Source organism: Centropristis striata, chromosome 16 (assembly GCF_030273125.1).
Source record: "Centropristis striata isolate RG_2023a ecotype Rhode Island chromosome 16, C.striata_1.0, whole genome shotgun sequence".
NCBI lineage: Eukaryota > Metazoa > Chordata > Actinopteri > Perciformes > Serranidae > Centropristis > Centropristis striata.
In genome coordinates this window covers 6,893,679-6,918,763 of record NC_081532.1, presented here as the reverse complement: position 1 = coordinate 6,918,763, position 25,085 = coordinate 6,893,679, and the positions used below count along the sequence as shown (strand labels likewise).

The following is a 25,085-nucleotide window of genomic DNA, read 5'->3' as shown; positions in this document are numbered from 1 at the left end:
AATGACCCCCACCTTCAGCAGCTTGACTTTCTTTATTGTTTGGGCTGCAGGTAAAGTCAATTTCTATAAAAATAAATAAAAACACAATGTTTGTGATCATTTTTTGGTTGCTCTAAAGCAAACTTTTGATTTCACCTGTTTTAGCCTAAATTAATAGAACCATAACGTTATAACTAATCCGTGATTTAGTAAATTTGTCTTTGTCATGTTGGTAACCGCTTATGTGTTTTCTTTGTTTCAGGTGTTTCTCAGTCTGTGCTGATCACTCAATGGCCCCAGTACATCTCCAGTCTCCCCAGTGGCTCGGCTCAAATAAACTGCTACCAGAATGATACCGATTACCCATATCACTATTGGTACCAACAGATTAGAGGAGAACGTTTTCAGTTAATGCTGTATACAGTAGCTGGAGCTCCAACCTACGAAGAAGCATTCAAATCTGGTTTTGAGGCAGAGACTCAGGGTAACAAGAAATGGTCTCTGATAATAAGCAGCGTTCAGGAGAAGGATGAAGCTGTTTATCTGTGTGCTGCCAGTCTACACAGTGCTGCGGCAGACTTCAGGTCTGTGACAAAAACATACAGCGGAGACAAAGAGGCTGTTTATTGTTCTGACACTTGACTCACATTGATAATTATCAAATGAAGGAAGGAACTCAACCACACTGTGGAGGGGATCATATCAGTGCCTTTTACTACATGCTGTTTCACTTATATTAATGGAAGTGAGAAAGGAGAAAAGACCATGAATAATTAATAAACTGATCCCTAAAATGAAAAACTATATTGCTGGTTATTTCTTCTACAAAAAAACCTGTTTGCATTTTTCTGCTGCTTTAGTTTTCTGTGACTGCTCTGACTGGACAAACAAATGTATGAAAAGCAATGTGTGCTGCTATATTACATGAACTCTTTACTTGTGCTCTTTATTGACTTCTAAAACTATTAGTTTTAGTAGCTGCAACCTCCAGTCACGAGTAAACATTACAATTTTATCATTATAATATTATGTATTCATTGAACCTACACTGTTTTAGGTGTTTTAGTGTATTTGATCACTGAATGCACTTGTCCTGTTACTGAACACTGCTAAATCATTTTTTTATGTAATTTGCTGTTTGTTTTAAGTTATTTGTTTCCTTTATGCAAAATGTTTCATGTTTGTTTAAACTTTTCCCCTGCTGTCTTGGCGAGGATTTCATTTAAAAAAAGATTTTTAATCTAAATGCAGTGGTGGAATGTAACTAAGTACATTTACTCAAGTACTGTACTTACGTACAATTTTGAAGTGCTTGTACTTTACTTGAGTATTTCCATTTTATGTAACTTTATACTTCTACTTCACCACATTTTAAGGTAAATATTGTACATTTTGCTCCACTACTTTCAGCTGACAGCTTTAGTTACTTTTGACATGAAAATCATGGTAAATTTAAAGTGATTAGGTGTTTGTTTTTTATAATTAAAGCTCATAAGTAGTTAAAATGAGCCCTATCATGAAGACATTAAGATGCTGCTTATATAAATGCATCAATACAAATAATTTAATAATATATTTAGAATGTATTTAACAATTCTGAGTATAGAGTACTTTTACTTTAGTTGCTTTAAGTACATTTTGATGTTGATACTTTTGAACTTTTACTTCAGTTAATTTTGAATGCAGGACTTTTACTTGTAGTGGAGTAATTTCACAGTGTGGTACTCGTACTGTGACTTAAGTAAGGGATGTGAATACTTCTTCCACCACTGTCTAAATGAGAATATCCTGGTAAAATAAAGGTGTACATTTTGATTAAAGAGTCAATGAGAAGGCCAACTGGGTGCTGATGCATGTCGCTGTGCACATCAAGACTGTGAGAACAAATGCTTGCATGCTAATGAGCCTTGTCAACATCTTTCTGTACGTCTTCTCTTTGGTTTATCTCACACTGCATAGTTTCTGATGTCATTTCCTCCACACAGAGCTTAAGTGTTGGCTCATTGTATTTTTGTTCATTTCATTTCCTCTTCCTAAATTAAAATGACCCCCACCTTCAGCAGCTTGACTTTCTTTATTGTTTGGGCTGCAGGTAAAGTCAATTTCTATAAAAATAAATAAAAACACAATGTTTGTGATCATTTTTTGGTTGCTCTAAAGCAAACTTTTGATTTCACCTGTTTTAGCCTAAATTAATATAAACATAACGTTAAAACGAATCCGTGATTTAGTAGATTTGTCTTTGTCATGTTGGTAACCGCTTATGTGTTTTCTTTGTTTCAGGTGTTTCTCAGTCTGTGCTGATCACTCAATGGCCCCAGTACATCTCCAGTCTCCCAAGTGGCTCGGCACAAATAAACTGCTACCAGAATGATACCGATTACCAATATCACTATTGGTACCAACAGATTAGAGGAGAACGTTTTCAGTTAATGCTGTACACACTAGCTGGAGCTCCAACCTACGAAGAAGGATTCAAATCTGGTTTTAAGGCAGAGACTCAGGGTAACAAGAAATGGTCTCTGATAATAAGCAGCGTTCAGGAGAAGGATGAAGCTGTTTATCTGTGTGCTGCCAGTCTACACAGTGCTGCGGCAGACTTCAGGTCTGTGACAAAAACATACAGCGGAGACAAAGAGGCTGTTTATTGTTCTGACACCTGACTCACATCGATAATTATCAAATGAAGGAAGGAACTCAACCACACTGTGGAGGGGATCATATCAGTGCCTTTTGCTACATGCTGTTTCACTTATATTAATGGAAGTGAGAAAGGAAAAAAGACCATGAATAATTAATAAACTGATCCCTAAAATGAAAAACTATATTACTGGTTATTTCTTCTACAAAAAAACCTGTTTGCAATTTATTTTAAAAAGCAAGTACCTGCTGCCATGCAATTTATTGTCCTTAATTAATAGATTCGACCAATAGGTGGAGGCACAGCACCTGGCATGAGAATATGGTGATGAACTAACAAACACAACACCCTCCCTCTTCAGCCTGAGCCTTATTTTTCTCAGAGCAATACTTTTTCACACATTAGTGCTTGACAATGTCTCCATCTATGACCACATTTTGTTTTCTATTCATCTGGTTTTCATGTAAGATTTTAAATTTAAGTATTTTGGTTTTAAATGCTCAAAAACCATGAATAATATTAATACTGTATTGTCTCTTTTTCTGTTTGCTTCAATAACAATGTCATCTAAATGTTTCCTCCACAGGTCGGGTGAGCGCTGTTATATTTCAGCAGTCTCCTGCCCAGATAGTACACAAGAGCATTCCGGTCGAGATTAACTGCAAACATGATGATACTTCCCTCATATCAATGCTCTGGTATCAGCAAAGAAAGGACAGTCTGTCTATGACCCTCATTGGGTATGGATATGCAAACACCGAACAAAAATATGAGGGTCAGCTTCGTGAACAATTTGAGTTGAAAAAAGAAGACCCAGTGAAAGGAACTCTGATTATACGCAACACAAGCCTGTCACACTCTGCTGAATATTTCTGTGCTGCCAGTACACAGTGATGTGGTTTAATGCCACTCCCTCACTAAAAACCCTCATCTCTCTCATGCGATGCGACTCTTTATACAGACTCTCACTAAACAGCAGAGGATGTCTCCAACTGTGATCGGATTTCTTCTCGTCTTGCTTCCTTGTAAGGAAATTAGCTGCAAAAATAACAGTTAATATAACTATTAAATTGTGTTGTTAGTTTTTCCCCAGCGATTATAATCATGCTTGCTTGTTGTTGTTTTTTACCAAAGTTTCTGTATCTACTTCTTTTTTATGTTTTTCCCACAGACCAAGCAAAGAGTGTGACGTTTGAGCCGTCTCATCCGAGAATAGTCGACAACACAACCAGCGTAGAAATTAAATGCAGCCATGATGGTGGCGATCTTAATGTAATGCTCTGGTACCAGCAAACAGAAAGCGGTCTGATTAATTTAATTGGGTACAACTACATTAACAGTGACCCCGAATATGAGAAGCAGTTCAAATATCGGTTTGAGATTAAAAGACAAGAAATCCAAACAGGAGCTTTGATTATTCCAAGTGTGAAAATATCAGACTCGGCTGTGTATTTCTGTGCTGCCAGTACACAGTGATGTGGTTTAATGTCTCCCCCTCACTAAAAACCCAGCTCTCTTTTTTCTCTGTTGTTTTCATTTTTTATCAGTTGCTCTCAGTATACACAGACAGTAAAGGATAAAATAAAGGCATAAAACTAAAAGTTGGAACGCTTTGTGAAATAAATAAATAAATAAAAACATCTTCTTCAGAATGAGTGTAAATATTTACCAAAAAAAAGTTTCCCAGTTGAAACATAATGTATCATGTCTTTGTATTGTATTTAATTGAATGCAGGACGCAAAGGATTTGCAAATCATTGCATTATGATTTTATTCTTTTTCACAGCTTAAGAACTTTTTCTTGGTTTGTAATTAAATAGATTCAAACTTAAACATGTAGCTATCATATGCAGGCAAGAGCTGGACAAAAAAAACTATGCATACAAGGTTGTAGTAAAGGTGCAAGAGTGCAGGCACTGCAAAGACATGTATTTAATAAATACTGTGTGGGTAATACATTAATCTGTACAGAGGGGGTTAAAAACTGAGACATATATTTAGACTGCATACATTCAGCTGAGACTTAAATTGCAATATGTGTGTAAAACTATAACATTAATATAGGTTATAAAAAACCACAGGGCTTGACAGTAACAGTTGCCATTTGCAACCTTTTTCTGAAATTGTACCAATTTTTTGCCATTAGTAGTCACCAGTAGAAACCACTGTTTACCTTTAAAAAATAGGAACAACAAACAGCAAAATGCACATCCCAAAATTAATACTTTTTTCCCCTTTTGTTTGTTGCATTAGGAATTGAGGGTGGGCACTGAAACAGCTTACATGAAATTTAAATTATGCAAAGTATCACATAAATCACCAAGCACAACAAAGTTTGATAGGCTAATGAAGATTACACTGTTTTATATAACATTCTCATGATTCAGTTTTGGTAAAACTGCTTAATTAACTCAGTTTTGGCATCAAAAAGCAGATACCTGGTTACCAGTCTGGCAGCCACTTTTAAAAGTTAGCATTATAGTTTAGTTATTCAACAGGTTTTCGTCTAAAGTAAAAAATCAAAGTGTTTAAACTGTTATGGTGAATGGAAAGCTGGTATTGCATCACTTTTTAATATTCCGTAAATCGTCACACTGTTCAAATAATCGCCTAAGTCATTTTTTGTCAAAATTGTTTTTTTGCCTAAATCATCTCCTCATGATGCTGGCCACCTATGGTGAAATTGCCTACATCCTCAGTTGATCAGATCATGTGATTTTACCCCTTTAAGATAATGGCCTATGTCAAGTGTGTGATTTAAGCGGATTTATTATGCCTAAGTCAAAATAAAATGTGACTTAGGCAATTTTTTGAACATGCCTTTGTGACTTAAGCAAGATAACACTTTATTTTGAAGGTGTCTACACAAGAGTCACATGAGCGTGTCATAAACATGACATGGGATGTGTCATGAACATTAATGACACTATGAAGTAACATTAATGCTCATGATACTTGTCATGTCATGTTTCTGACAGGCTTGTGTGACTCTTATGTAGACGACTTCAAAATAAAGTGTTACCATATCTTGCTTAAGTCACAAAGGCATGTTCAAAAATTGCCTAAGTCATTTATTTCTCTTAAGTTACATAATATACACACAGTGTTATTACTATGCTAATAGCCATCCTTTTTGAGTGAAATGATCAATAAATGCCATATGATACACTTTTGATGAAGTTTTTTGTGTTTACTTCAAAACTAGAAAAAAATAGTTAGCCGATTATTTTAATAGGGTGACGAAATGCAATATCATTTTTAACGAAGCACAAACTACAGCCTCATGAAGTTTGAAAAAAATGCCTTTCTAAAATACAACCTAGAGGGAAATATGCGACAAAACAATCTGGCAGGTCCCGCAACGACAAACGTTAGCTAAGCAGCCGCACAACTGTTAGCCAAATGTTAGCTTAGCCCAGTTTCCAAACACCAGGTAAACAAACATTATACAAATGTTAGCAAAGGAAACTAAGGCTTACCTTGACCACTTTATGCTGTTACTTTTGAGCTGTGGGAGAGGAGTAAGTCTTCCAAACTGCTACAGCAGAGCAGGAAACCCAAGTTCAGACTCCAGAACTGACAACTGACCAACTGAATCCTAGCAACAGCAGCGGCAACCCCTCATCATGTCCGTTCCTAGCGGTCGCTAGGCGACTTGACTGAACTGTTTGTAGTACACTGGATTATGAATGCGAAACAAACTGTGGCCAATGTTTTTGGCGGTGTTTCTGGACGTTTAACACATTAGTTATCAATTTGTTTGTTCCGGTTAGGAGTCGGACTTCCAGCATGTTCCAACCGGTTCGGTTCCAACCATTTTAGACTGTCGTTGGTTCTGACAACTGACAAGCGTTACAGGGTGGGCGGGGCAATGTCGGTTTAAAAAGACTGTCGTCATCGGGTAGGGCCAATCACGTCACTCCAAGACCCAGTGGTAAAAAAGTTTATACAAAGAAGATCCAATATAAATAATAATATATATATATATATATATATATATATATATATATGTATATATATATATATATATGTATATATATATATATATATATATATATATAATAATAAAATAAAAGAGGTTCACATCAAAAAGTTACACACTATGCACCTAACACACAAAACTTCCCCAAAAGTGTAACATATGACATTTATTGATCATTTCACTCAAAAAGGATGTAACAAAGGATGGCTATTGGCATAGTAATTACACTGTGTGTAAATTATGTAACTTAAGAGAAATAAATTACTTAGGCAATTTTTTTGAACATGCCTTTGTGACTTAAGCAAGATATGGTAACACTTTATTTTGAAGGAGTCACACAAGCCTGTCAGAAACATGACATGACAAGTATCATGAGCATTAATGTTACTACGAAGTGTCAATAATGTTCATGACACATCCCATGTCATGTTTATGACACGTTCATGTCACTCTTATGTAGACACCTTCAAAATAAAGTGTTACCATATCTTGCTTAAGTCACAAAGGCATGTTCAAAATATTGCCTAAGTCACATTTTATTAGGCATAATAAATCCACTTAAGTCACACACTTGACATAGACCATTATCTCAAAGGGGTAATATCACATGATCTGATCAACTGAGGATGTAGGCGATTTTACCATAGGTGGCCGGCATCATGAGGAGATGATTTAAGCAAAAAAAAAAAAACAATTTTGACAAAAAATTATATAGGCGATTATTTTTAACAGTGTGGCGATATCCGACAAATTTATATTTCTCTAAATGTTTAAATGTTGAAAACAAATGCAGTTTTTGCAATATGGAACCAGAAACCTTAACTCATTTATTCTGCCACTGTACCCAATCTATCAATTTCTGGACTCAACTCGAACAATATATAGTGTGTAAAATCAAGATAAACATCTTAATTGACTGTAGAAGTGTGATTATGTATTATGTGCATGGAGAAAATGACATCACCTTTATTAAAAACCTATTCATTTTGTATGGCAAATTTCACATACACAAACGCAAATACTCCGAAAACTCCACCCAACATTAGAAGTTTCTTGCATGAGTTTAAAGAGTGCATGAAATCCCTTATACTAATTGACACTAAACAAAGCATTACATCCACAGATATATATGAGAGGTTTCTCAAAGAATAATGTATTTCTGTTCCCATTTTTTCCCCCTTTCCTGTCATTTTATTTATGTATTTATTTATGATCCTCCCTACTTTTTTAAAAAGTTTACTGGCATTAATAATAACAACCCTAATTTACTGTGATTTATAAATTATTTATGTATTTCTGATGATACATATATATTGGAGCACCTGTCTGCTGTTCTATATAAAATTGTTTGTATGTACAACCTGTTTTAATAAAGTTCATTAAATGAACAAAATAAGGTTCATACAAAGATTCTGGACAGAAGGAAAATGCTGCATTAAAAGTTTCGCCATTGGGTTGAAATATTCAAGAATTGTTTATTTATCTGCTTACATTACACATGTAAACAACTAACAGTCACATTTATCATTGTGAAAATTTGTTAGCTAGGAAGTTTGTAAATTTTTTTGACGAAGTCAAAGTTTTACTTTTAATTTTCATCATTATTATTACATTTTCTGATATATATGGGAAAAAAAGCAGCAAAAATGTCTGCCGTTTGTTTTCTGGATATACATATCCCAATATGGTTTCTGGTCATTCAATAAATAAAAAGTCTATAAGATATAATCAAAGGGTAAAGGCTATTTTTGTATACTCCTGTATTAAAGATTTAAAAATACTTGACAAACAAAAATTTGTATTTTCTCATTTAATTAAGAGCTTTAGTACAAGCATAGTGAAATAATAAAAGATAATATTTCCAGCTGTACACTTATTATGTTTACATGCATGTACATTAATACAGAGTAATCATTTAAGATAAATATTTGATTTTATCACAGTAAAATACTTGGGTGTAGGCATGCATGAGTTGAACAAAAAAGCTGAATGATTAAATGAATGAACACATTATTCTCTACTATTATTATGCAGAGAGAACCCTGTCCTGAGCTGTATGGACTATTTTATACAGGATTTTCTGGTAAATCTTAGGTTAGTATGTGCTCGTTAATATCAACTTGAATGGTCTGATTATGCATCATTAATCTCATATGATTTAATCTCATTTGCATTGAAAAGAGAGCTGTGACACTAATTTAACGTCAACAGACATCAGAAGAAAAAAAATTGTATGCGCTTTAAAGTCTTGTTTTTATAATCAGTGATTGAAAATAACAGTCATACTCCCAATAACAGTATCATGTGACCTTGTGGTTTGTTTATGATGCAGTGCAGTGTGATGTTTAACTGCCTCATTCAGTTGGAAGTCGGCTCATGGCTGACATGTTTATTACGTTGCTCCATCTGTCGCTGCTTTTACACTCAGGTGAGTTTTAGGTATTAACTCATAATGGTTGTTTTTTTACACTTCATATGTTTATGTGATTTTACAGCTCAGTAAATCGAGGTTAGGTACAATAAATGCCATTTTTTATTTGCTGCAGGTCTCACTGTCATCACTGTTCTTCAGACTGGAGATCAAATGTCCGACCCAGGATCCACAGTGAGCTTTGAGTGCAGCATCGGTCCAGGGTCCAGCATGGGCAGCCAAACCATGTACTGGTACAGACAATCTCACTATGGAGCTCCAGTGGAGTTCCTCATCAAGGAGTATGACGAAACTGTGGGGCACTTCCAGTCATTCATTGACACAGGCAAAAACAACTTCACTCTTAAAATTACTGAGCTACTGCTGAATGACAGCAGCACCTACTACTGTGCTGCCAGTCACGGTGATGCAATCACACCAGACAGTCGTACAAATAACAAGTCAGTCTGTCGCAGGTGGTACACAGGCAGGAAGGAGTCGTGGTTTGTTCTGGAGTCACCAAAAGCGCCAAAGCATGACTTCTTCATCACATCCAGATATACCAAGTAAAACTGGAGACAAGGTCAAATATATTTTGTATAAAATTATAGAACTGCATGTAACCCTCTTACATGTTATATTTACAACCTTTGTTCACATTTGCAACTTTTAAAATTATTTATTGAGCATGATAGTGTTTTTTAGTAAAAAAAAATAAAAAATAAATCAATATCACATTTTATGTGACACAAAATGACCCAAAAAAGACACAAAATGACTAAAAAAAGACACAAAATGACAAAAAAAGACCAAAAACAAAGACACAAAATAACTAAAAAAGAGTCATGACACAATAAAAGACACAAAATGACCAAAAAAGACACAAAATGACCAAAATTGTTGCGCTAAACACACAAGACATAAATAAAATACAGTCACACTAGAATACAGACCAGAGTTGAATGACAGGATCACACACAATCACAAGATCACATTTATGTTCTTTGTTTCTTTTTGGTTCAAAATGTTGATCTTGTAAGTCAGAATAAAAATCAATTATTATTAGGTCATATAGGTGAGGTTGTGCTGGGAAAAAAATACCAACATGGCATTTAAACATTTTTAAAGTGGTGTATGCAGGCAGGATGAAAAGGATTCAAAAATGAACAAAATAACCCAAGACTCCATAGCGTTAACACTAAATTGGTAGAACAATAGGCACCAGTGTTGGTACCTTTACACTGAGTTAGTGTAAATTTGGCTCTTTTTGGTGTAAAATTTTAAATCCAAAATGAGTCAAATTTACACAAACTCAGTGTAGCTCAGGTACCAACACTCGAAAAAGTGTTAAATTAACACTCTGAGGTGTGGACCCATATAGACACTTTAAAAGTGTTAAGATCAACTCTTACAGTGTTAATTTGGGTATGCTGATTTTACTGTGTATGATAGAGGTGACCATCTAACAACTAATGTATTAATGCTTGCAGATAACACATAATACGATACAACTAAAATGCATTCTCATGAGGGATATCATATGATTTATTGCGAAAAAATTTGCAGTGCCATTCCAGTTATATCCTTCATCGCTTTTTCACGGCTTTTAACAGTAGCCATGACAGTAAACAGTCATTCAAATGTGGACCTTGATGCAGTTATCCTACAAATACTAAAATCTGGGAAGCTTCACACACATCTATAACGAGGCAGCACAGAGGATCTATACAAAGTGTTTTTTTGCAGAATATTATGTCACAATGAATTTAGACTTTTGAATATAAGATATCATCACTTCACCATTTGAACTATTAGTCGTTTGTGTGAAATAATGTCTTAACTGGTGTACGAATCTTGAGTCATTGGCCACATTTTTTTTGTGTGCAGTGACCTTTGACCCCCATAATCTAATCAGTTTAGCCTTGAGTGCAAGTGGACATTAATGCCAAATTTTTTTAAATTCCCTGAAGGTGTTCCTGAGCTATTGTGCTCACGAGAACTTAGGACTGATGGCCAGATGGACAACAAAACAGCATGAAAAGTATAAAGTTGCAGTACTGATACCAATAAGCTATCTGGTAAAATGAATTAATCTGAGAAGCTTTTGTACATGGGTTGCAGCAATCAAACTGTTTGTTTCAAGTCAGATCTGTTGTAAAAGCAACAACTCCTAGAAAGACCTCTAAGGACTGCTGTTGCTGCCAAGTGTCCACTAGGAGACTGAGGCTGTTCAGAAACACTTGTATGAACATGTGAAACAATATGAATGAGTTCTGGGTTTAACCCTCTGGGGTCTGAGCATATTTTCCCTTTATATACCACATAATATTTACTATACCCATGTTTGGTATTTGGTGTTTTCTCAGCACAACTTCAACATGATCTGACAATTATTTTTTCAGTTTAACCCACTTTATTAACACATTGAGCCCAAAAATACACAAAAATCATTAAATCTGAAATTAAATTTTACTATTTATGACAATAAAAAACACAAATATGCTAGATGAACTGTTTCAGACCGGAAAAATGTAAAACATAGGTTACAAATATGAACATATAAAGGTAATATTCAAATATGATAAAAATATACATAAAAATGACCATAAAAACATGTTTATTTATAGGAACAGTGTTAGATGATTAGAGCCCTTTTTTCCATTTTTACAAAATGCCATGCCTACTTCATCCCATCCTACTTTTAACACTTGAATAAATATTTTTGTACTATCAAATTAAAACGACCATATCTTTGGTTTTACGTGACCAAGGAATGTCAAACAAAAAAATGGAGAAAGTTTTAGCCAGCGTGATGATAGACCCCAGAGGATTAAAAAACAAAAAAACAAAGGGAAGGGGAGGGTCTGAGCCTATTTCAAGTGTCGATTGAAGCAGTACAGTCAGTTACGTTTCCAGTTGCTGCTAGAGAAGACTCATAATTGTCCATGAAGACGACTTTGCTTTTTAAAAATTCTGTATAATTGAATAATCATTTTGACAATGAACTTAGTCATAGTTGCAGTTCTGCTTTTTTCCAGTAAGATAAATAATTTCCGTTTAAAGAAAACTGTTTATTCATTCATGATTTCCTGCTCATGTTATTGTTCTTTTCTTTCTTTTTTTCCAGGTTTGTCCTTCTGTGTAAAAATTCAGCAGCCTCCATTTGTACTCAGGCGTGAAGAAGACTCGTCTGTTACTCTGAAGTGTGAACAAGATGACCAAGAATATTTCTACATGTACTGGTACAGACAAAGCAGCAGCGAGAGAATACAGCTGGTAGCATATTCTCTGGGTAAAGATGTGTCAACCATTGAAGCTCCATTCAACGTATCCAAGTACAGCATGTCCCGGCCTGCGCTGCTCAGCTCCTCTCTGCAGATACAGCCTGTTGAAGCTGCAGACTCAGCTGTTTATTACTGTGCCTCCAGAAGAGCACAATGGTTCAGAAAGCCTCAGCAGCTACACAACAACCTCAAGAACAAACCAGGAAGAGAAGACAGACAGGAGGGATGGATGAGGGTTGATTAATTTAACTAAACAGCGTGTCAGGTGACTAAAATCAATGTGACATGAAAAAAAGAACAAGAGAAAAGGAACTATTTCTCTATATTTTACCATTTTTAAAAAATGTTTTAAAAACTCCTCAGAAGCTGCCTCTGCGCAGTTCTGTGATGTTCCTGCAACACCACAAAGCTGATCAGTTCAGATAAGTCAGCAGGTGTTAACATTGTAAGGTTTATTACCCCATACATAAGATTATTGCACTGCACAGTTTCTCATCTGTGTTACTTTGTGCTCAAGTTTTTCTTATATTATTTAATTGTGTGTGCAGCCTGAAAAGATGAAACTATAACATGTTAAGAGATTATCATACACTGACCTCTACAGGGTTCATGTGGGATTACACCTAGATCTTGGAGTTAAAAAAAAATCAATATATTATGTTGAAGAGAACTAATTTCAGTGTTATTTAACCCTTTGATGCACAACATATAAACACCTTCTAAGGCACAACATGGGTCAAAAATGACCCGCATTCTTTTCCCATGTTATTTCCTGCTGGCTGTGTTTTTTTTATTACAACAGATCATTATGTCCATTTTTCCTTTCATACTTTATGAAGAAAAATAGTTTTGTACTATTACATCAAAATTATACACATGGGTCAAAATCGACCTTGTGCATTAGAAGTGTAGTGATACAAAAAGTGATTCACTAAATTAACAATTTGAGTGTATGTGTAAATGTTGGTCTTATTTTAAAGGTTTAACTTTAAAGAGAGTTGTTAGAACCACCAGATAACATTGGAAAATCACATATTTTAACATTTGAGACTCATTAGAGCCACCAAATAATGATTTCCATTGGAAAAACACCAATTTAACAAAATAGGATAGTTAATATTTGTGACTTCTTTGTCAGATTTTAAATTGATGATAACATATAAACACCTTCTAATGCACAACATGGGTCAAAAATGACATTGTGCTTTAGAAGCGTAGTGATAAAAAAATGTTTTTTATTCAAAAAATAAGAAATGAAAACAAAAAATTAAAATGTATGATGATAACAAGTTATTTGAGGAAAACCTGCAAGACTGAATGATGAAATTAATTTATTGCAAAGATATAGAATATAAAAACTTAGTCGGGTCACTTTAGACCCATGTTGTGCATCAAAGAGTTAACTGGGCTATTCATTATGTCCAATAGTGCGGTTTCTTTATTAGGTAAGAAATAAGGGGCATGAAAGACTGCAGAGCAACATTAACATATATTTGGAGAATTTCAGTCTATTATTTCCACAATGTTCGTTAAATAAATAAATGTATTTATACTCCAGCGCGTGAATTGAGGTCCGAGGGCCAGCTCCAGCTCGTGGTGCCTAGAGCGAGACTTAAAACAAGGGGGGACAGGGCTTTCTCTGTGGTGGGCCCCAGACTCTGGAACGCCCTCCCCCTCCATGTCCGAACAGCCCCCACAGTGGAGTGTTTTAAGTCTCGTCTCAAGACCCATTTTTATTCCTTGGCTTTTTAACACTGCGTGAGTTTTGTGGTCCTCTGTGTCTTTTATTTCTTTTACTACTTTTAACTATGTCTTTTATTTTAATTTACTATGTTTATCTGTTTGATTATAGATGATTGATAGATGATTGATTATACACTTATTATTTATTACTGATTGGTATATGGAATTGTTTGTTTTATTATTGATTTTATGTACAGCACTTTGGAGACGTTTGTGTTGTTTAAATGTGCTATACAAATAAAGGGGGATTGGATTGGATTGGATTGAATGTTCGTTAAATAGTTTGAACAGTTTTTGTGTTTGTCAAGTCTTTTTCATAAAAGTCAAGTCAAAGTCAAAGTCAAATTTATCTATATAACGCATTAATAGACGGCTGAACCGCACCAAAGTGCTTCACATAAAAGTGCAAAAATTGCAATAAAATACAGAATTGACAAAGGTGAAAAAAACAAAAACAAAAAAACAAAACAAAATTACATTTTAAATTAATTAAAAGAAGAAGGGGTAATTTAAAAATATAATATATAGATAAAGGATTTTTGTTTATATAAAAAAGAAAGAAAAAGAAAAGAAAAAGATCTCTACTGAAGTCTGCTGCTGCCTGAATCACATAATGAGAGAAGAGCCATAAAATAAAAACATAAAGAGCTATAGAGTCCTAAAATACATCATGAAGGTGAAACCTCTAACATTACACATGATTACAATGTGAAGGAGTGAGCGTGTCTCCTGAGCTAAGAGATAACTGGGCGGGTAAAGAGGTGTGACCAGCAGAGATGTCCCTCCCTCTGAACTGCTACAAACAAACACAAACAAACACCACTTTCCCTTTTCCTTCCTCTCGTTCTTGCTTCTTTTCTTAGCTGTCACAGAAATAGCAGCAGTCAGGTTGGAGCCCGTTGAGCCCGACCTGTGCAGCTGCTCCCACAGACACAACAGAGATGGAGGCTGAGATATGGAGAAGCTGGGTGGGGGAAGGGGAGAGGAGAGAAGCAAAGAGGCTTCAGGTTTTTGTATGATGCATTTTCACCGTGGGGACAGGGGGACACGGTGATACAATCCCATAGAGCCGCCGTACAAAAACCTCCTCCCATTAACAACCATTGAAAAGACGGCTACAAGTTGCCTGGGACACTAGTGAGAGCAGAAAAAGACATAATCTGAAGCTGTGCAAGCTGGCAAAAGTAACTGGAGCTGGAAAGTCAACATAAATTAAGAAAATTTGGCTTAAATAGAGCTTTAAAGACTTTGTTTTAGGTCATATGTGAAGCATTTGAATGCTTCTTTAACTCATCTTGACATAATGAATACATGTGGACATTATGATGCTCATCCTGCAGGTTTAAACCCCCTTCATCCTCTGGATTATTACACTGTCTGTCAACATGCTGATTATGGAAAGATTTTGGACTTTTTGTAAGAGGAGACATTCAATGTGACACTGGATCTGAAGCTTACTTCGGAAAGGGAACAAAACTCACTGTTTTAGGTAAGTAAGATCTCTCGCTGTTAAAGTTCACTGCGACACACTTAAAATAGTCAAAATGTTGATATGAATGTGAAGGAAAAATCAGATGTTATGAAAAAGTTGAAATATTAGGCCGAACACAGAACACTGTGAGCTACAATGAACCTGCTTACTTTGGACAAGGAACCAAACTCACTGTTTTAGGTAAATATTACATTTGATTGCTGTATTTTGATAAATGTCACATTAATTTAGAGTCTTAGTATAAATTGAAGTATTAGTAAAAATGTTCCAAAGATAATTCTGGGAGAGAAGGAGTCAAGAGTTTCATGCTCAGTGTTTCTGCACTGTGACAACTTAAACGAAGCTTACTTTGGAAAAGGAACAAAACTGACTGTTTTAGGTAAGTACGATCTCTCACTGCTTCAGTTACCTGTGACAAACTTAATACAATAGAACAGTTGTTACAAAAGTGAATGAAAAACCAGTTAACCAATAAAAAAGTTTAGGTATTTAGATGGACACAAAACACTGTGACGAACACTCAACCTGCTTACTTTGGACAAGGAACCAAACTGACTGTTTTAGGTAAATATTTCAGTTTATTACTGTATTTTAATACATGTTATATTGCTCCTGGGTCCTTTTATAAGTAGAAGTATTAGTAAAACCTTTCCAAAGATAATCCAGGTAGAGAAAGAGTCAAGAGTTTCATGCTCAGTATTTCTGCACTGTGATGATAGAGAAGCTTACTTTGGAAAAGGAACAAAACTGACTGTTTTAGGTAAGTAGGGTCTCTCACTGCTTCAGTTTACTGTGATAAACGTACTACAATTGAACAGTTGGCATAAAAGTCCATATAAACAGCTTTGAAAAAAAAAGTTAACATATTGTGCTGAAGTGAAAACACTGTGACGACCTCTGACCCTGCTTACTTTGGTAAAGGAACCAAACTGACTGTTTTAGGTAAATACTTCAATTTATTACTGTATTTTGAGACGTGTTATATTGCTCATGGGTCCTGTTATAAGTAGAGGCATTAGTAAAACCTTTCCAAAGATAATCCTGGTAGAGAAAGAGTCAAGGGTTTCATGCTCAGTATTTCTGCACTGTGACGATAGAGAAGCTTACTTTGGAAAAGGAACAAAACTGACTGTTTTAGGTAAGTAAGATCTCTCACTGCTTCAGTTCACTGTGATAAACTTATTACAATTGAACAGTTGGTATAGAAGTCCATATAAACAGCTATTTGGAAAAAAAAGTTGACATATTGTGCTGAAGTGAAAACACTGTGACGAGCACTGACCCTGCTTACTTTGGACAAGGAACCAAACTGACTGTTTTAGGTAAATACTTCATTTTATTATTGTATTGTAATACATATCAGATTGCTTTAGAGTCCTGTTATAAATGTAAGTAGGGCCTAACATTTTCCAAGGATAATTCTGTTAGAGAAAGAGTCAAGAGTTTCATGCTCAGTAATTCCGCACTGTGACGATGCAAGAGAAGCTTACTTTGGAAAAGGAACAAAACTGACTGTTTTAGGTAAGTCAAGCATGGTAAAAACTCAGCAAACGTAGTCAAATTTCCTACTTGACTCCTGCAGTAAAAACAAACTAATATAGCTGATTCTTTATAGTTTGAGTTCAGCTCAGTGCTTTTTGCCATTAAGCCTAAGCGCTGTGCCAATTACGAAGCTTACTTCGGCCAGGGAACAAAACTAACTGTTCTCGGTAAGTAAGACATCAAATGTTCTGATAAATTAATATGTAAGACAACTTAAATATATACAAGCAGGTTGGTTGTTGAGGGAAACAGTAAAAAGTACAGTAAAAAGTAAAAGCAGCATGTTGGGCTGGTTTGAGCACTGATCGGCTGCACTGTGACTCTGGTGGTTATGAAGCTTTCTTCGGTGGAGGAACAAAATTAACAGTTCTAGGTAAGGAATTAAATCATTTGAATACATTGTGTGGTAACTGAGATGCTTGTACTGTAACTTCTTAAAATATGGTAAAATTGCATCTATTACAAATCTAAAATGTTAAGAAGCAAAGTAAACGTAGGATCTTCAGCTGTTTTGAGCACTGATCAGCTGCACTGTGACTCAGAATGCCGAGGCTTACTTTGGTGGAGGAACAAAGTTAACTGTTATAGGTAAGAAACGAAATCAAATGTATAAATAACGTTTTAATTTAGGTGTCTCATACTTTAAACTTGCTGTACGCAAGCTAAAATTAAAGTTTAGCTCAGAGTTTTTGTTCTTCAGCTTAAACGCTGTGCCAGACCGAAGCTTACTTTGGATAAGGAACCAAACTCACTGTTTTAGGTAAATATTACATTTGATTACTGTATTTTGGTAAATGTCACATTAATTTAGAGCCTTAGTATAGACTGAAGTGTTAGTAAAAACTTTCCAAAGATAATTCTGGGAGAGAAAGAGTCAAGAGTTTCATGCTCAGTGTTTCTGCACTGTGACAATGCAAACGAGCTTACTTTGGAAAAGGAACAAAACTGACTGTTCTTGGTAAGTTAACAAAGTTTAACAGAGTGGTAAAAGAGATGTTTGTGTTGTGACTTAAAAAATGGAAAAATGGAAAAAAAGAAAGTTGCCTTTTTTATAAAAACTACAATGTCAAGGTGCAAAGTAAAAGCTTTGGGCTGTTTTGAGCACTGATCAGCTGCACTGTGACTCTGGTGCTGGTGAAGCTTACTTCGGTGGAGGAACTAAATTAACAGTTTTAGGTAAGAAATATATTTTATTTACAGTCTGTGATGAAGTCTGCAGTAAGAAACCACAGGGAATGTATAAGAACAAACATTGTAACTGGAGTAGTTCTTTTACAAACTCACTGTTCCTAGACTCTTTCAAGTTCTGCTCAGAGTTTTTGTTCTTAAGCTTAAACGCTGTGTCAGTACGAAGCTTACTTCGGCCAGGGAACAAAACTGACTGTTCTTGGTGAGTAAGAGCTCAAAATCTTCTTTACATTAATACATTATGTAAGAGAAGTAGAAAATATAATAATGTAGCAGGAGACTCATTGAGAGAAATAGTTTTGTGAAGCAACTGTTGGTTTTTAATGTAAAAGAAAGTTACATTATGAAAACTGAAGCTAAAGTTTTCCAAGTAAAAGCAGCATGTTGAGCTGTTTTGAGCACTGATAAGCTGCACTGTGACTCTGGGTACAGAGGCTTACTTCGGTGGAGGAACAAAGTTAACTGTTATAGGTAAGAAAAAAGTCTAATAATTAGATAATTATTTAGGAAAAAGCTTCATAATAGTTTCTTTAAGAAACGTACTATGCTCTAGTGTCCTTTAAATTTAGCCCAGAGTTTAAAAATGTGTCAATTTAAAGCTCATTTCAGTCAGGGAATAAAACTGACTGTTATTTGTGAGTTAATGTAAAGTCTAAAAGATAGCTGAGAGGTTTGTGTTGCATACAACTTGTGTAAAACGCGGCATTTATAGCAAGACTAGAAACTAAAGTTTCAAAGTAAAAGCAGCATGTTTTAAGCACTGATCAGCTGCACTGTGACTCTGGTAATGAAGCTTACTTCGGTGGAGGAACAAAGTTAACCGTTATAGGTAAGAAATCAAATGAAAAAAAAAACCCACAGTAAAAGTTGCAGTGCTCAAGTTTAGTTTAAGTCTAACTCAGAGTTTTTCTTCTTAAGTTTAAACATTCGGTCAGTTTGAAGCCTATTCTGGCCACGAAACAAAACTGACTTTTGGTGAGTTAAAAAAAAGTTGGGTGACATGATGAGAAATGTTTGTGATGCAAGTTGCACAAAACTTAAAAATCCAGGAAAGTTGCATTTATTCCAAACAAGAAACTAAAGTTTCAAAGTAAAAGCAGCATGTTGGGCTGGTTTGAGCACTGATCAGCTGCACTGTGACTGGTGGTGGTGCAGAGGCTTACTTTGGTGGAGGAACAAAGTTAACAGTTTTAGGTAAGAAATCATTTAACATTCATTACATATTGTTCAGGTTGGATGTTATTAAATCTGTAAAAATGCTTTAAGGCTCACTGACTCCTAAACATCAATAATTAAACCATGTTTTTAACCGTTACTCGTCTAAATAATCATAAAATAATCATTAAAAGCATGTGGGTTTTTAAGGTGAAGGTTAGTGGAGTTACTTTTGCAACTAAAGACAACTTTTGCGATTAAAGTCAACGTGTTGACATGTGAAAAAGTGACAAAGTTGGAATAAAGTCAAAGAGGCACAGATAAGATAAGAGAGGCAGCAGGAAGAGTTTTTGTAACAGTCGAAAGTCTCTGTGTTCATACAACGAGGCTTACTTTGGAGCTGGAACTAAACTCACTGTTTTAGGTAAGAAAACCTGCAACACAAACATCTCACAGAGCAGAATTTACAGGTTATGTATATGTTAAGAATATGGGCATAACTAAGAATATATTAAGTAGATATTTAATTTGACGGTAGTGAACAAAGTGTGCCGACTTAAAAATGAGAAAGAAGTTAATGCAGAAGTTAAAAACAAGTGTTGTCTATGTTCTCCAGTTAAAGTGCTGCAGGGATAAAACAATTGGCTCTATGCCCAGATTATTGCTCTCATGGTGGGTTCTTATCAGCTCTGTGAAACACTGTGAGTTCACAGTCTGAAGCTTACTTTGGAGCTGGAACTAAACTCACCGTTTTAGGTAAGACAACACAATATATCAAAATATATCACTGAAAAGTATGTCAAATTATGACTGCAACCAGTAATGTTTTTTTCTTAAATCTTATGCTCCTAAATTGACTTTTAAACACTGTCAATTTGAATAATGTCAACATTTAATTCGGTGAATTGAGTGCATTCCTTTCAGAGTTTTGTGTGCACGGTTAAAAGTTTTTATATTTTCTTTAAAAACTAGAAGAAAGGGCAGTTAGAGTGTTTAGCATTCAGTGCTGAGAGTTTTTCTGTAGCCTTGTATCAGTGTGAACAACTACGACCCTGCTTACTTTGGCACTGGAACCAAACTCACAGTACTCGGTAAGAAAACTATAAAAATCATAAGCATGTATGTATTCCTGGCCTTCATTCAACCTAAATCTGCTAAATTATTGTTGAGTAAATAATCTGTTGAATACTGTACTCAAGAGATTTCTGTGTAGGTTTGTTGTGAAATGTTGAAAAGAAAATGTCAAGTTTATATAATAAGATAAATCTTTAAGTTGTACAGAAAAAAGCTCCATCTGGTCAAGACACCAGACTCTGTTATACTTAATCTACTGCTGTTATAGTTCAATTATAATATTAAAGCTGTAAAATTTGTTATTTGAACTAAAATATTTACACGAGCTTTGATTTGCAAAACAGTATTTCTTTACTTGAATTAGTCAAGAAGTGAAGGGGAAACTGTAAAATAAAAATATATATTTTTTTTACTAGTACTGCATGTGTACTGGTTGGTAAAAACCTCAAAAATAAAGACAGATATAATCAGCCACTGTCGTCAGTTTTTCACATGCGAGTCAATGGTGTGCTCTGGCACTTATCCTGCTTATTTCGGAGAGGGAACCAGACTAACAGTTCTTGGTAAGATAACGTCATTATAAACAAACAATAATTTTTAATAGCTCTAAATAAGAAATAGCAGATAGGTAATAGCTATTAGCTATTAGAAATATGCACTTAAATGTTTTCATGTTTTATAACCAGAAAATAACAAAACAATAAAAAATGAGCACGTTTCATTATAATCTAGATCAGGGATGGGCAACTGGAGGCCCGGGGGCCGCATCCGGCCTGCACCCTCACTTGAAGTGGCCCTCAGTACAACTACATGTATTTGAGCATGAAATCTTAAAAGTGCAGTGTAAAAATGCACAAAATTACTTCTTGCAATTAATGTTGGTCTGCTGTTCTTGCACAACAGTAAGTTGTTATTTTTTATTTGCTTCAAACCTTTTGTATTCCTATTTATACTGTTATACATGTATTTGAGCATGAAATATGTTAAGTTACTGCACTGTAAACATATTTAAAATTGCAGTTTCATCATATCTGGCTAAGTGCACGGCCCTATATGTGGCCGTGTGGTAGTGAACATGAAAAACTGTGGCCCCCTTCAGCATTTAAGTTGCCCATCCCGTATCTAGATTATATATCATCTTGAAGTGAATAAAGTAGTAGATGATTATTTTGGAGAGGGAACCAGACTAACAGTTCTTGGTAAGATAACGTCATTATAAACAAACAATAATTGTTAATAGCTCTAAATAAGAGTAAAAACTGTTTAACCACCATGTTGCTTTTTGTTGCAGTTGGAAGTAAAATAGTTCATGTTTCACTGGGGATGGTCATGATCTTGAAAAGGTGCAGCTTTAATTTGGTGATTTCTGTTTTTTGTCTTTTCAGATCCAGAAAAAACCGTCACCCCACCAACAGTCAAAGTGCTTCGACCTTCAGCTAAGGAGTGTCGAAACCAGAAAGACGAAGGCCAAACGAAGAAGACCATCGTTTGTGTGGCCAGTGGATTCTACCCCGACCATGTCTCTGTTCGGTGGAAGGACGGGGCCGGGACAGAGTTCCTCTCTGGTGTGGCGACTGACAGTGCTGCCCTGGAAGGAGGCGACGGGTTTTACACAATCACCAGCAGGCTGAGGGTCCTTGGCGAAGTGTGGTTCAATCCAGAGAATGAATTCACCTGCATTGTCAGCTTCTTCAACGGGACACACACTGAAGAATATCCAAAAACAATTCATGGGGATAAAGGTATGTTTCATTTGGAACTCAGAAATGACCTAAATTTGATCAGTTTGTGATTGTAAATGCAGCAACCATCATCAGTCCTCCTCGTCTAATCTATTTCTTATTTTCCTGTCAGCTCAAGGAAAAGTCATGACGAGAGGTAAATATATAATTCTGTGTTTCTGTTCACCTTAATGCATCAGTTCTACAACTTTCATCTTCATGCAACTGTTTGATGTTTCTGCAGAGAAATATCTGAGGAGGACACAGGCTGCTTACCTTCTGCTGTATAAAGGCAGTGTTATTTATACATCATAATACATTTATATTTAAATATGATAAACTAAATGAATCAAATTAATAATCATAACACATACATTAAAATGTAGGTAGGCCTTGTTTTCTCTTTTAAAGAAAAAAAAAACGTTAAAAGTGCTCAGACGTGGATTTAAAAACTACAGTAGTCGGATAATTCCTAAAAAATGAATTCTCTCTGCTTCATATATAAAGTCTAAGAAAAAGTGAATGCACCAGTAAATATAAACACTGTCAGCTCATGGCTTCATAATGAAATGTGTCATTGATTGAAAGGTGAAAAATATGGTCCTTGTTAATACAGGTGCATCTCAATAAATTAGAATATCATAGAAAAGTTTATTTATGTCATTAATTCAATTTAAAAAACACATTATATAGGTCCATTACACACAGAATGAAACATTTCTTGTCTTAAATTATTTAATTTCTACAACTTTCATCTTCATGCAACTGTTTGATGTTTCTGCAGAGAAATATCTGAGGAGGACACAGACTGCCAAACTCTCCTACGGGGTTTTAATCGTCAAGAGCTGCATCTACGGAGCCTTTGTGGTGTTTCTGGTGTGGAAACTTAAGGTTTGTTCCCATCACATCCAGCATGCACACGCACTCTTTGTTATCCTTGACATATGAAACATGCTTCATACATTTTAATATGTGAATAAATGACATTATGACATTGTGTCTTTTCTGCCTGTTGCAGGGTTCATCCAGAAAGCAGCGCTGAGAGTTGAGGCCGGAACAAACAACTTTTATGTTGGTTTCTGTAAATGTGTTGTACATAGTGGATATATTCCCACAGCTTTAAGTTCAGAAATAAAGCCACTCATTCTGATGATATTAATACTGATAATAATATAGTTAATGATTGCATTTTCAAAAACAAATCCATAAAATATCAGTTTTTTAACTGTAATTTGACGTGTTTGGTGACTGTTGCTGCCAGACATTCAAACATTTATTATCTAATAGATTTTTTTTTAACCTTAATTTTAAAATGAAACTGAAAAATTAGAAGTTGTCTTAATCCTTAATTCACATTAAATAGTATGTTTTTTCGTAGTTTTACATATAATTCAATGTAATTTAACAGTAAAGACCACAAAAACCACAGATTACAATCTTTATTTGTCATTTAGGGTATTTGAATGGCATTTTCTATTAATGTAGAAAAAACAGTTTTTTTAAAAATATTGGTTAAACTCTATGCATATTTTAAACACTTCTAAGTTTGTAGTTGTGTACTATTCAATGCTTAATTGTCTTCTCAATAAAAGTTAATCAGAGGATCTAAATGACTCAGTGATTTTTTTCTTTCTACTTTGACTGTCCTAAAAAGGGGGATCAAGTTTACATACAGTATGAATCTAAACCAGAAAAGTTTATGCATCTTGTATTCATCCATGTATCTTAATTTCTGGATAAAGTTTGAAATAATCAGGATTAAGCTCAGTCAGTTGTTCCAAATTGTGCTGACATGCAGTTAGAATACCACCCCACTCAGTGCTCTCACATCTCATCTAAATATCACTTTTTCCACAGACAGTGTGGTATTTTTAGCTGCTAGCCTATCTGCCCGTTTTCTGAGAAATCAGTTAATTTATGACTTTCGTGTTGAAACATCTCAGGAAAACTTCATATGCAAGTTCATAACAAGTTTTTCCATGAAGCAACCTGAGAGGTGACTAAAGTTTCTGTGATCACATGTATTTGCGAAATTAAATCAAATACATCAAACATAAAATTGAACTTATTAAAGTAAGTTTATTCAGTTGCATCTGGGGGTTTTCTACTTTGCACAAATGACACAAGTGCTGTATATTTCACATTCTCTTCATGAATAAAGATGTTATTTCTTTAGTTTAAAAGCTGTCAGTAGGAAAGTAAATGTTAAGAGTGTGAGTCGACCACATAACAACAGGAAATCAACGTTCTCATCTGTGTACAGAATAAGGTCAAAGCTGTTGCTGTTGAAACTGAGCAGAGGAGCAGAGAGCGGCAGCAGAGGAGAGGATGTGGTCACAGAGCAGTCTGCAGATCCTTCTCTGTGCTGAGAAATGACGGAGGTGAAACCTTCAGCTTCACCACAACCTCCGGCTCACTGAGAGCACCTGCACCCCCGCTCTGCTGCACGTCTCTGAACACACAGCTGGAAAACTTCCATTTCTGTGTCAACTGAAGCTACACAACCAACATGAATGTGTTTTATATGTCATACAGCAGCTGTTTACACTCATCTGGTCGCAGAAATATGCACTTAAATGTTTTCATGTTCTATAAGCAGAAAATAATGAAACAATAAAAAAACAAACTTGGTTCATTATAATCTAGATCAGGGATGGGCAACTTAAATGCTGCAGGGGGCCACAATTTTTCATCGACACTACCACAGGGCCACATATAGGACCGTGCACTTCACCAGATATGATGAAACTGCAATTTTAGATATGTTTACAGTGCAGTAACTTAACATATTTCATGCTCAAATGCATGTATAACAGTATAAATAGGAATACAAAAGGTTTGAAGCAAATAAAAAATAACCACTTCCTGTGATTT

General features: G+C 35.2%; 1 protein-coding gene and 1 long non-coding RNA gene across 3 annotated transcripts in view; one reads left to right on the top strand and one right to left on the bottom strand.

Annotated features, from left to right (window-relative positions):
• Positions 1-6,462, bottom strand: part of LOC131988076 (uncharacterized) — a 60,952-nt gene extending 54,490 nt beyond the window's left edge. The window contains exon 1 of the long non-coding RNA XR_009395852.1: positions 6,100-6,462. This is a non-coding gene — a long non-coding RNA (uncharacterized LOC131988076). The remainder of the gene's footprint in view (positions 1-6,099) is intronic.
• Positions 2-23,821, top strand: LOC131988068 (M1-specific T cell receptor beta chain). Of its 2 annotated transcripts, XM_059353080.1 has the most exons (7): positions 2-50; positions 242-563; positions 20,452-20,507; positions 21,876-22,232; positions 22,351-22,368; positions 22,996-23,102; positions 23,230-23,821. In XM_059353080.1, exons 1-7 carry the CDS (start codon positions 2-4, stop codon positions 23,251-23,253), a joined length of 933 nt encoding a protein of 310 aa, XP_059209063.1. In that variant the 3' UTR covers positions 23,254-23,821. The 2 variants fall into 2 exon arrangements, 1 of the variants encoding a protein (XP_059209063.1); XR_009395851.1 differs by lacking the exons at positions 2-50; positions 242-563; positions 20,452-20,507; ... (1 more) ...; positions 22,996-23,102; positions 23,230-23,821 and adding an exon at positions 15,036-15,528 and having other exon boundaries at positions 21,876-22,007.
• The last annotated feature ends 1,264 nt before the right edge of the window (positions 23,822-25,085 follow it).

What these genes read in the sequence shown, in the direction of transcription:
- LOC131988068 (XM_059353080.1), top strand. Translation starts at nt 2, where the DNA reads ATGACCCCCACCTTCAGCAGCTTGACTTTCTTTATTGTTTGGGCTGCA. An exon ending in AACCAAACTCACAGTACTCG is followed by an intron (nt 20,508 to 21,875) that starts GTAAGAAAACTA and finishes TTGTCTTTTCAG; the next exon opens with ATCCAGAAAAAACCGTCACC. An exon ending in TTCTGGTGTGGAAACTTAAG is followed by an intron (nt 23,103 to 23,229) that starts GTTTGTTCCCAT and finishes TGCCTGTTGCAG; the next exon opens with GGTTCATCCAGAAAGCAGCG.